Below are 12,394 nucleotides of genomic sequence, written 5' to 3'. Positions count from 1 at the left end.
GAGTCTTTTACTGGATTAGATTGGGGGGAATTACTGCATCTGCATTTATTCAAGGTGTGTCCCGAGGTGTGGTTGGAAATCCCCCCTCACTTCCCTCCGAGGAGCGGCTGAATGACTGATTTACTTGGACTTGTGGATGTGGTTGCCTTTCCCCTGTATTTATTTCTTGCGTTACTGGGCTGTTATAGATACCTAGTCTCTATCTTTGAATCATTTCCGAGTATTATTATTTACAGAGAGGTGAATGATCACGACGGGTTTGTAGAACACCCTGAGTTTATCCCAAGTATACACACCATGGTTCAAGAAGAGCAATTCTCACTCCTGTTAGTTATCCCATGTACTCTTGTACGTACAGCCCTAACGATATTAGTGGGGATGCTCTTGCGCTACTGCATCTTTGAAGTCAATTATATGCAGCTAAGCAGCTAAACCATCGAATCCAATTTAGCTTTCGTAAATTGATCCTATGGTGAAGGGGAGTTAGTGGGTAGGGATAGACGATATGCTTGGTATTGTAGGGTGTTAATAGAGAAGTAGGTACAAGTGCTCATGCTAATGTCAATGCTAATGCTTGATGTAAGATTGGATTAGGCTCATTGTAACACTATGATTGAGGAGTTTAGACTTTGATCACTTGAGGCTCTGAAGGATATTTCCCCACTGTAACGTAACCGAACGTTGAAAAAGCGTTTTAGGTTTTACGTGGAGTTGTGGTTCGTTGGTTGGTGAAGAATCTAGAAATGTATGAAGGGAAAAGTAAAGGGTGGGGTGGAGGAAAAGAGTATGGAAGACAAAAGATACACAAATTGTTGGGTTGGGAGTTTCGCGATACGCTGTGTGAGATGAGATGAGATGAGGATGGTGTATAGATTGGGCATTCGAAAAAGAGGGATCGGAAAAAGGGGAGGGGTTGGGTTAGCGCTTAGATTTCATTCGCTTGGGCTTTTTAGCCCCCAACTTTGGAGTAGGTCGGAGTAGAATCGAGTTCCATACCTTCTTTTCGGATTTTGAATTATTGGATGATGAGTTATGATGAAAGAGTAGGCAGAAATTAGTGCTGGAAAGAAAGTTGAGAACGGTTTCTATGGTAGGACCTATTCGTCCATCTATTTTGAGGACTGGGTATCTAGTAAATGCTTGATACCCGTCCGTGTATGACAATGCCAACGAATCATATTCACCAAAACTAATTTTGTGTTTTGTATCATCTCTCCACATGACATTGAATACTACCTAGTAGGTAGTTACCCGTGTGAACTCAACAACTTTATATCCCCCTTATTCAAGCACTTCCAAAATCACGTCACTCTTGTTCCCTCCTCCTAAATGATGTGAGAGAGATTCAGTCATACACCACAAACTATTATTCAATAGATAGAGAGAGTGTGATATGAAGTTTTTGAGCTTGTTTGTTTCTACGGCATGTCTCTAAAGACTCGGGAGTTCATATGACCCCTTCACACAATTCATATTCCCCCTCCCCACACCCTCCAATCCCAAATCCCACTATCAGTCAGTCAATCATCCATCCCAAGCCAAATCCTTCCAGAGAAACGACCCGGCCATTAACGAGAGCCGACTATCATACCGATCACAGCTTTTTCATAAACTCTACAATGCAAATGCCTCGAGAATGTGTCCAACATGTATGATACTTTCCATCAAGCACGACCACCACTTTGAAGAATCCTCGTAATATTCTCCGTACTCTTCTCATACGTCGTTTCTAAATATTGCAGTTTCTTGCCCAAATTATCAATATCGGATTTCAAGTCTTTAGTCTCGCGATTTAATCTCTTGTCTACATCAGCTGTAGGGCTGAAAACAAACCTGTCCAATTATTAATGCTTGTTTGTTATATCTCGTGAAGTGATCATGTGTCTAACAACCAAGAAAAAGTAAAAATGACGTGAAGTGAGAGGAAGAACCGGTGGAGATGAAAGTTGGACAGAAACGGAAGTGGAAGGAATATAAATACATTTTACCAACTCCCTCATATACATTGGTGTCAGGTGGTAACGTGGATACTTCGGTGGATGTGAGTTCGAGTTTACGGATTTCGCGTTGCTTGAGAGAAATTTGAGATTTGACGACACTGATTTGCTGCTCGGCTTGAATGGCTTGAGATTGAATCTCGTTGACTAGCTATGGGAATATTAGTGATATCCTATTTTGAGTTTGATATAGCAAGATTTGGGAGGGAACAGGAGGCCGGAATGGAATGGAGAGTGTCTTCTTGAGTTTCACCTTTTGTAAAGCTTCGTTGGAGATAGACATGTTTGTATAAGACGTGTGTGGAAGTGGGCGTCAAAGAGTTGGATCTAAGATGTGTCTGATTCTTCACCGTTTCCCTCAATATATTTGCTTCGTTGAATACTGACTGGTAGCTGTACTGTCTGCTAGTTTCAATATGCGTGGGGAACTATTTTCACCAATATCATGTGGTTTGCTGATAAGGAGTTGCGATAAGAAAGGCGGTGAGATGGGAGGCTGACGGCAGAATCGGTATAAGCTTATACTGTCTCGAGACCATTTCTATCAAGGTTTAGCACATATTGAGATTGACTGTGAGACCAACAGGTGTATACATGAGTTTGATACCTCGGTAGACAGTATAGACAGTATAGTATAGACAACATAGACAACATAGACAACATAGACAACATAGACAACATGCCCAAGTATATAGTCCGTAGCTCAAGGCATTGATGTAAATACTCCCCGGTAGACATCATAATAACCATCCTATACCTTGCTTTCCATGTCGGCGTAGCATTAGCTATAGATAGACGAATCGATTAAGAATTTACTGCTAGCATTACTTATTGCTTTCTACCTTGCTTGAGGCTGTCTCTCTCATTATTGATCCGTTGCCTATTATACACTACACATGTAATAATACGGAACATATCTTCCAATCAAGGTAATCTCAACCCTTTCTATCAATCTACTCGAGTAGTTCCCGTAGCTTCCGGTCCAGAAAGCTCGAAATCATCGTATTTGATCCACCTTGACTGGAATGACGACTTGCATTTTTAAGCGTTTCTCACATTCGACCAGGGTCGACCCTTCACTTCCTGACACACTTCAAGACCTGGGAAAATAGTTCGAAGCAGTAAAGAAGGTTACCGGTACTTTAATAAGTTCAAAGTCAAAAACTCACCCAATGTGTGTGTGTATGGGATCAATCTAGATATTTTCAATCTTTTTGAACGTTTGTCGTTCAGTATTCAAAACATATTCCGTCTATCATTATTGTCTCTCATCGCTGCAGTATCCAATCAAAGGCCCCCCCCCCCCGCCCTTGTGCGATCAACCATTGGATATTGGATATTGGATATTGAATATTGGATATATATCCTCCTCTTCACTACGGGCGATCATTGCAAAAATTCCTCCTCTCTGATTGTCACAATGGGCTTCCATCTCCCATCGATTCCATATCCTCCTGCGCGACCAGAAGAAGGTTATTGGGCTCCTGTAACCTCGACCATTAATTGGTGTGAAGGCAATACCTCCCAAACTCAGACTTTACTTACTCTCGTCTAACCTTGAATGATAGAGGATTATTATGCCACTATATACTCTGCCGAAATCGTCAATACTCTTACCAACCTACTTTTTATATGGCTGTGCATCAAGGGCAGTCGGAACTGTTTGAGATATGATCATGATAGTGTATTCTTGGTGGCCTTTCTAGGTTATGGAGCTGTAGGAACAGGTGAGCTAGTTGGTTGATCTTGACATGAAATCAAGCTGACATGGCTCCAGGTTCATTCTTGTTTCATTCAACTTTGAAGTGTAAGTTACATCTATCCTACGAAAGTGTTCAATTATTGACATGATGCTGCTTCAGATCCTATGCAACTCGTAGATGAACTTTCTATGATTTATACTACATGTTTGATGTGTTATGCGACTTTCTCCTTCTCTCAATCCCGCATCTTCAGACAAGCATTAGCATTTAGCTTGATATCTCTATCTGTATTCATAACGGTGAGCATAGCTTCGTCCTCGGAAACTTCACGCTTTTATACTAAAGTGAAAATATCAATAGCTTTACTACCATTATCTTCAAGATCCGGATTTCCATCAGAATGCATTTGCGCTTCTCACAGCTACCGTGTTATTCCGTTCCATGTATGTGATGGAAGTTAACATACGTCCTTCTCTTCGAAAGAAATATGCTACCACAGAACTTTCTCACGAACATCCGGATACTTCCCATTCCGATCGTGTAGCAAATGAGAAGAGACAATATGAAATCCTTAAAGAAATGTGGTTGATGGTCGGCTTAGGTCTTTCCATATTTCTGGGTGGTTTTGGTATATGGTCTTTGGATAATCATTATTGCTCGACCGTCAGACAATGGAGACATGAAATTGGACTTCCATGGGGCTTGTTACTCGAAGGCCATGGTTGGTGGCACTTGATGACGGGTATTGGATCATACTTCTACTTGGTCTGGGGTATTTGGCTGCGACATTGTTTGAATGACAGACAAGATGAATATGTCTTGAATTGGCCACGTTACTTCAGTCTTCCGGAAGTCACTACACGCCCTGAGCATAGCAAGATTTCGAATGGAAGAAGGAACGGACATACAAAAGATGAGTCTAGAAAATCGGTTTGAAAAAAGGTATTGGTGATGGTTGGTTATGATCCGGGCCAAGAATACTGTCTGTGTCTCTCTAATAATGTTAGAATAGAGTGTGGAATCGAGTATGAGTAGGTAGATGACTGTCTCGTTAACATTAACGGTGTAGCAGCATACATATTGATACCCTTTCCCATAGAACATGAAGATGAATATGAATATGAATCATTTTCAAGCTCAAACTTTTGCTATTGATTGATGAAAGTATATTGTTTTTGTCGTTGATGCTTCAATTCAAATATCCACCAGATCTGAGGAGACCAATCGAGCCAATGAAAGAAATAACCCCGACCCCCACGAAAAGATAGCCTCGCCTTGCCCAGAAATGTCATTGCCAGCCTTGCGCAGATCCAACAGGGTTATTTCGTAATTATGATTGGTTAGATAATCAAATCGTGTCCAGTATCAAGGGAAGAGTCTCAGCCACGGCAATACGCAAGCAAGATGCAAAAGTGAGTATACATTTTAATGAAGTATACGTACTTTTTTTTCCCACGGATAAATATGCGAAGATACCCAAGGTATATTTCGCAATACTATCCATCCAATTCAAGGGCTGCTGGAAGTTAAATTTACCAAAATCAAATTCCAGAAACCGTTTCGTCTTACGAGGCTACATCCATTTCCTATTGCGGGCTCACGAAATGCAATGTATGATCTGATCATATTCAACAATCAACGGAAGCAACGTGTTTCAATTGGGAAGATTGAGCAATCATGACGAGTCCGGCGAAACAAGGTTCCTCGAGATGGGGGTTCTTGTCACAAGCAGTAGGAGGATTGGAATCAAGGTTGGATATCTTATTGGCAGAAGGTCAGGAAGGTCAAGCAAACAAACCAACTCCTGCAGCTGGCAATACAAGTGCTGCAAAACCAGAGACGGGTATGTAAATTCATTCCAAGTCCTTGACATACGCATTGATCTAACAGTTCTAGCAATTTCTCGAAGCGCATCAAATAGTAGTAGTAGAACAAACGATCGATTACAAGAACGTCTAGCGAGGGCAGTAGCTGCAAAGAATGCACAGAAGGCTGGCGCACAGTCAACATCTTCGAATGTACCTTCGAGGACCGGAAGCCCAATTACGGTCGGCGAAAGTCCGAGACAGAGTTTAGATGCGACTTCTAATCTAGGAGGGGATGAGGCGACGAAACGAGTTTCTCAAGACCTTGGGTCTACTACAATCGCGAATACTATTGAATCGGATACACCTACGATACCTACAGTGGAGGTTCAATCGAGTACTCCAATCGTCGAACCAACTCCAGAAACGACTACAGAACCGCAGCAAGCATCACCCAATGCAGTTGTTACCTTGAAAGCCGAACCCACGTCTCGATTGTCAACAGATTCCACTACCTCTAGTATACCCCGGGAATCTCTTGACTCTATTCCACAAAATGATACGACAACCAGTTCGTCCCTTGATGAACCACCAACAACTACTCCAGTAACTGATGCGGTTCCGACATCAAAAAGTCCGGCGCAACTCGAGGCAGCTCTTAGTCAACTACAGTCAGACTATGAAACTTCAGAATTACAAAGGCAAGAGGAAGTTCATGGTTACATAGAGCGCATTGATGCGCTTCAGGCAAAACTAAAATACTTGGCAAAAGAAAGTCTAGAGTCAGCTAGCAATGCTAAGAATGCTGCACCATCTGGAAGTCTGGAGAAGAAATTGGCCGAGAAAGAACAACAAATCATTTTACTCATGGAAGAAGGTCAGGCTTTGTCTAAGAAAGAATTAACTCACATGACCACTATTAAAAAACTTCGTGCCAAAATTCTCGAGGATAATAAAGAAGTTGCGGAAATCAAAAAGAAACAAGAAAAGGCCGGAAAGGAAGCTGCATCTCTGGCAGAGCGCTTAAAACGAGCCGAGGGCGCTGAGAAGAGTCTCAGTGAAAGGAATAATGTAATCAATCGACTTAGAAAAGAACTCGATGCAGTCAAGATTGAGAGGGATACCAAGGATACCGTCATCGCCAACCTCAAAGCTCAACTCGAAAATGACGCGGCTGAAGAGAAAGAAGCAGAAGCAAAAGTTGCCAATGAGACCTTGCAAGCCGAGAAGAAACGTGTTGCTGAACTGGAGGACGATATTTCGAATCTCAAAATCGAGAAGCAACTCGTTAGTGATAGAGCACAAATACAGATTAAAGAGCTCAGAGAGAAGATGGATAGAGAGGCTGAAGATGCTCGAATTGCAGCTCTTGAAATGAAGAATGAGCAACAAATGTTGGAGAGTAAATTAGAGATGATGAGAGCGAGAGCTGAGGAAGTTTCAACTGGTGCAACTGGTGATGCACAAGCGAAATTGTTACGTCAGATCGAGACTTTACAAACACAATATGCTGTTGCCAGTGAGAATTGGCAAGGTATTGAAGCTTCATTGACGGCACGTGCGATTAGCTTAGAAAAAGAGAGGGATGAGGCGACTAAGCGAGAAGCTGATGTTAGGCGAAAAGCTCGTGAAGTGGTATGTACTAGTGTTCAATTATTGCCGTGGAATATAACTAATCAAATCTAGACACTCAAAGCGAAACGTAATGAAGATGAATTGGAAGAAACTAGGTCGAAATTACCAAACTTTCAACAAGAACTTTCCCAACGGACTGCTCAATTAGATGATCTCAAGAAGCGTGTTGAAGAAGCCGAATCTGCATTGGTTTCAGCCAAAGCCGAATTCGAGGATGAGAAACAGACATGGAACTCTGAGATGCAACAACGACTATTAGAAGAGAAACAAAAATGGTTGGAAGAAGTCTCTCTTAATGGTCGTGGAGAGTCACCTGTAGCATCAAGTCGAAGAGGGTTGACATCGGAATATCTGGGTCTACAAAACATGCAGTCAAGAAGACCATCAGCTAGATCTACAACTGGTGACTTGGTAACATCAGAAAGATTCGTAGGACGTCGTCAATCTGGACAACCGACATCGAAATCACCAGATCCGGGAACACCCGTCAGACATGACTCTACGGCTTCCTTGACACATTCTTTTTCATTAAATTCCATTGCAACTAATGGGACGGGTGGAAGTGAGTTTAAGCCACAAACTCCAAGTCTTCACACGTTGGATCACGATGACTTCTTTGATACTCATCGTTCTTCTTCTCCTCAACAAACTATTCATGACATTATTTCGACTTCGACTGCTGGTGCCGGTCCAACAGTCCAATTGGTTGAGAGAATGAGTTCCGCGGTAAGGAAATTGGAGAGTGAAAAAGTGGCGACGAAGGAGGAGGTTGCTAGATTAATTGCTCAGAGAGATGAAGCGAGAACGGAGATTGTAGCACTGATGAAGGAGGTTGAAGTTAAGAGGGGATTGGAGGAGAAAGTTGAGGCGTTGGAGGAAGAGATTAAGGGGATTAAGGAGAGGTATGAAGTTACGCTTGAGTTGTTGGGGGAGAAGAGTGAAGAGGTTAATGAGTTGAGAGGGGATGTGGAGGATATCAAGGCTATGTACAAGGAACTTGTTATTAAGAGTGTGGGGTAAAGTGGAATTGAATAGAGGAGAGGGGATTGGGTGGTGAATCCTTTGAGAGGGCCTTCATATAAATGGGATTTGTATTTCTAGTGAAACTCGGAATTCTAGTCAGTCTGTCTAGATACAAAGTTTGTGTGTGATTACGCGGTTTGATTGCGTGGTGTGATGTGGCGATGAGTGGGTGAGATGAGGTGAGGTGAATCGAATGGGAGTATCTTGGTTGTGATGCTATGCTATGCTATGCTATTCTGGGCAGGCAGGGCAGAGCAAGTAGGTATATAGGATGTATTTACTTATGTATAGTTAGAGATGAAGAATACAGTAGGGGTGATTGATATGAAGTTAGATAAATTCCGGGGAAAGGGAAAGAAAATATCGATGTGAATAGAATGTGAATAAAATGTGAATAGAATGTGAATGAGATGAGATGTGATGAGTTTTCTTCCTAGAGATTAGCATTAGAGAAAGTTGCAAATGAGCATGAGTTGTTTTTTCGCGTGTGGGATGTAAACGGATGGATGGATGGATGGATGGATGGATGGATGGATGGATGGATGGATGGATGGATGGATGGATGGATGGATGGATGGATGGATGGATGGAGAGATGGATGACGAAGTTGAGATTTGAAGTTTGGAATTGGAATTGGAATGGTTGGAAGTTGTATCTTTACATTTGAAATTGGTAAATGTAATGTGAGTGGGAGAGAGGGAGGGGGGAGGGAGTGTATGTGTATGTGTATGTGTATGTGTATTGGTAGAAGAGGGGGTAAGGATAGATGATAGATTTGATTTGGGTATTAGAGACGCATCGGTATGACGGATAGATGTACATCCTTGTGAGGATGCTGTAGATAATATGATGATCTATCTAAATCCTGGATTCTGGATTCTGGATTCTGGATTCTGGATATTGTATTATATTATGTTATGTTATGTTAATCTATTTCTTTTATTCTTAGGGTTAGAGTTGTGAATATTGAATGATCAGTTGTGTGTGTATTGAAAGATGAAAGATGAAAGTGATGAATAGTTATTTCTCTAGGGACTCATAGTTTTATGCACTGATTACATTTCATTCCGATTGTATATCATCTACTCTGATGAATGTTCTGATCGTCCTGGTTTATGGAGTGAAGTGAAGACTTGTAGGTTATAGGTATAGAGGGAGGATTATGTATCTACCTACCTACCTATGGATTTATATAGTCGCTTCCACTGCGACGTAATGCTTGTTACTTATTTGAGTAGATAGATGAATAAACAATTTTTACGTTGTATACCTGTTCTCCTGCTAAGTTCTATCATCGGGTTGGAGATTTGATTTCTCTGGCTTGATTCGATTTGATTTGATCTATTGCGTGATTGATGTGGATGGGTTGGTATATGGTGATTTAGATGTGGAGTTTTGAATTCTGTTTTGCTTCTATACCACTTCTTGTTTTGAGTTTCTTTGTAGATGCGGCTGGGATGGGATGGGATGGATTGGAACAGATTGGGAAGATACTCATGGCACGTGTGAATTGTCAATCCTGTTCAGGCTCATACGTATATGTGACAGCAGATCTTTCCATAAAAATGGAAGATGGTGATTAGTATTTGGATGATTTGATAATGCAGGGACTTGTCCGTGTATATATGGATGTAGAAATGAGGTGGGGATTTCGTTGAGGTTATTGGAGATCTGAGATTTGGGGTTTGGGTCGGAGAGGGGGGAAAGGGGAGAGAAGAGAAGAGGGGAGAGGCTAGATGCAGAATTTTGGACGCCAAACCATCTGAGATTCAAGGGATTTGTGAGAACTGATGAGAATTAGATGAAAAAATAAGATAGGGGGTACAGAAGAGGAAAAAAGATTGCAGGAAGATGGATAGATGCATTGAATTGTTGTCTAAAAGTCTAACTATTCTATTTTTCTACCTCTCTCCCTATGTCGGATTTTGATTCGGGGTTGAAACCAATTCATCACTCCCATATGTGTATGTTGATCGGGTAGGATATTGGTCGCGCTCTCTTCAATGGTTAGTATTGGTTGTATCGGCTGTATCGGTTGTACCCGCAGGCTCATGAGCTCAACATGCACAGGTTCGATACCCAGAAAAAGGAATCCAGAGCTATAGATCTAGGTCGAAGCTTGAATAAGAATAGTTTCAATCTGTGAGTCATCATGCCGTTCATTTACTAGCATGAAAAACGGCGAGGGTTAGAACGACAAATTAGCTTTCTTTCATTGTGACAGAATCTTTGGCTTGGAACTTTCTCGGAAGGAGCATAACATAGATCGCTTGAAACAGACCTGACTATCATAGGAACACTCCACTCATCATCTGACCATCTGACCATCTGACCTTCTTCATGAAATCCTGGAAAAGTAAACGCGACTAAGTGTAGGTCTCTGTAGATAAAACGAGCCATGATGAAGTAAGAAGGGAAGATAAATACCCAACACTTCCGAATTGTACTCAATCTTTAAAAACAGACTTGGATGCAAACCAAACTTTTAGAAGAATAAGTCCCTCTTCGATCTAGTTACTAAAAGCGACCAACAACTCATGGCAACAGATATTAGACCACTGGAATGACTTCTTGCCCTTCAGCTTGAGAATCTGTGTATAGCTAGTGAATAATCCTAATTCCATATTTCATCACCAGGACCAGATACAACCACTTGGTTTTACCACCATAAACACTCATCATTACATCCAGTCCAATGCTCAATCAAGTAAACGTACAGAGAAGTCTTAATCTATATTGTCGTTCAACATCCACTCACCACACCGCGGGGCACATAGCTGACTAATCACAAACCTCACCTCACAAAGCTCCATCCATCACCTCACCTCGAAATAAATAAAGTTATTTCCATCTCACCACTCATTTCGCACTTGAAGCTCTCAAACTCTACCATCTTCTATCCGCATACCTTTCCACTTTCCACTTTCGAACTTTCCCTTCCGGGCTTTCAAAAGAACCCGTAAAAATGGCGCAAAAAGGCCAACAAAGTTCGTTTCCCCTGCTCTTCTTCTCCCCTCTTCCTGCCCTCTTCCTCCCTTCTGCAATGCTCTCTCTCCCCCCTCCAAACTTCCAGCCCATAAACCTAACAAACAACAGTCGACCTCACTTCCCTCACCACCGCTCAATTATCCCAAGTCAAGAAACAACTCGACGACGAACTCGAACATCTCACCTCTTCCTTCCAACAACTTCGCGCTGCGCAGAGTAAATTTAGAGAATGTTTGAGGAGTATTAGTACGGGTGTTGGAAAGACTGTTGAGGGTAAGTTTACTTGTCATTCTCTTCATTTGTGTGTAGAGAAGAGGGAAAGAGAGAAAGGAATGGGAGGGTAGATAATGAAAAGAGGAGAGCGAGCTTATAAACGGGAGCTGTAGAGATTGAGCTTGGAGGAAGGAGATATCGGAGGGGAGAGCACAAGAGATTGAGAAATTGAGGGGCCTTCAAGGTGCCGAAGAAGCTTTACCAGTCTCATGATTCAAAAGACGGGCAGGATACCTTGCGCAGCTTCTTGTATTTCTACTCTTCTCCTCTCTACCCTCAATCGCCTCAATCATTTCTCCTCTCCGCACCCCTCGCCAACCAACCAAATACCTCAGCCCTTTCCTCTTTCTTCTTCCTCCCTCCCCTCTTCATCTCTCCCTAACCCCCAAAACTCTACAAGCCTAATTCATATCTACACTATACCCAAGCTAATCATCTCTCTCAATCCAATAGGCAAACCAATCCTCGTACCTCTTACAACATCCCTCTACGTCCCCGGCGAATTAGCAGATACAGAAAATGTAATTGTAGATGTTGGAACTGGTTTCTATGTTGAAAAGGTGCGATTATTATTTTCCTCCATTATCCTTCTTCTTTCCTTCATCCTCCCTTTGCACTTCACTTAACTTCGTTTTACACATTCATTCCTTTCCATCCTAGGAATGACATGTGCCCTATTTAAACTCACACACAAACTTACACACAAACTTTAGAGCACCAAAGATGCAATCAAATTCTACGAAGCAAAAGTTGAAGAAATTGGAACCAATCTGAAGGATTTAGAAATTATAGTCAACAACAAATCAAATAGTCTACGCGTGGTTGAAGATGGTATGCTTCACTTTATTTTTGGTTACAAAATCAATGAATTTCGACTAATCTCTAAGTACAGTTTTACGCCAGAAAGTTCTTAGCTCAACTCCAGGTGCTGCTTCAGCTTCAACATCTTGATATCTCTGCGCTATGGATG

The 12,394-nt window shown here is 41.8% G+C and overlaps 4 protein-coding genes across 4 annotated transcripts; 3 read left to right on the top strand and 1 right to left on the bottom strand.

The window, feature by feature from the left end:
• Positions 1–1,664: 1,664 nt before the first annotated feature.
• Positions 1,665–2,280, bottom strand: Bfra_010669 (putative prefoldin subunit 1 protein; the record flags this gene model as incomplete). Its single annotated transcript, XM_037341006.1, has 3 exons — positions 1,665–1,833; positions 1,982–2,148; positions 2,251–2,280. The coding sequence occupies 3 exons, from the start codon at positions 2,278–2,280 to the stop codon at positions 1,665–1,667; spliced, it is 366 nt and encodes a 121-aa protein (XP_037186649.1).
• Positions 2,281–3,417: 1,137 nt separating this feature from the next.
• On the top strand, positions 3,418–4,636 carry Bfra_010668 (putative alkaline ceramidase protein; the record flags this gene model as incomplete). The annotated part of the gene is made up of 5 exons (XM_037341005.1): positions 3,418–3,469; positions 3,566–3,724; positions 3,775–3,804; positions 3,860–3,999; positions 4,061–4,636. 5 exons carry the CDS (start codon positions 3,418–3,420, stop codon positions 4,634–4,636), a joined length of 957 nt encoding a protein of 318 aa, XP_037186648.1.
• A 741-nt stretch (positions 4,637–5,377) lies between these two features.
• On the top strand, positions 5,378–8,160 carry Bfra_010667 (putative m protein repeat protein; the record flags this gene model as incomplete). Its single annotated transcript, XM_037341004.1, has 3 exons — positions 5,378–5,543; positions 5,597–7,140; positions 7,192–8,160. 3 exons carry the CDS (start codon positions 5,378–5,380, stop codon positions 8,158–8,160), a joined length of 2,679 nt encoding a protein of 892 aa, XP_037186647.1.
• A 2,968-nt stretch (positions 8,161–11,128) lies between these two features.
• Positions 11,129–12,375, top strand: Bfra_010666 (putative prefoldin subunit protein; the record flags this gene model as incomplete). Its single annotated transcript, XM_037341003.1, has 5 exons — positions 11,129–11,150; positions 11,260–11,424; positions 11,878–11,984; positions 12,138–12,255; positions 12,317–12,375. The coding sequence occupies 5 exons, from the start codon at positions 11,129–11,131 to the stop codon at positions 12,373–12,375; spliced, it is 471 nt and encodes a 156-aa protein (XP_037186646.1).
• Between the last annotated feature and the right edge of the window lie 19 nt (positions 12,376–12,394).

This window comes from Botrytis fragariae (assembly GCF_013461495.1).
Source record: "Botrytis fragariae strain BVB16 chromosome Unknown tig00000797, whole genome shotgun sequence".
NCBI classification, from domain to species: domain Eukaryota; kingdom Fungi; phylum Ascomycota; class Leotiomycetes; order Helotiales; family Sclerotiniaceae; genus Botrytis; species Botrytis fragariae.
The sequence above is the reverse complement of the archived record's forward strand: the minus strand, read 5'-3'. Positions and strand labels throughout refer to the sequence as shown.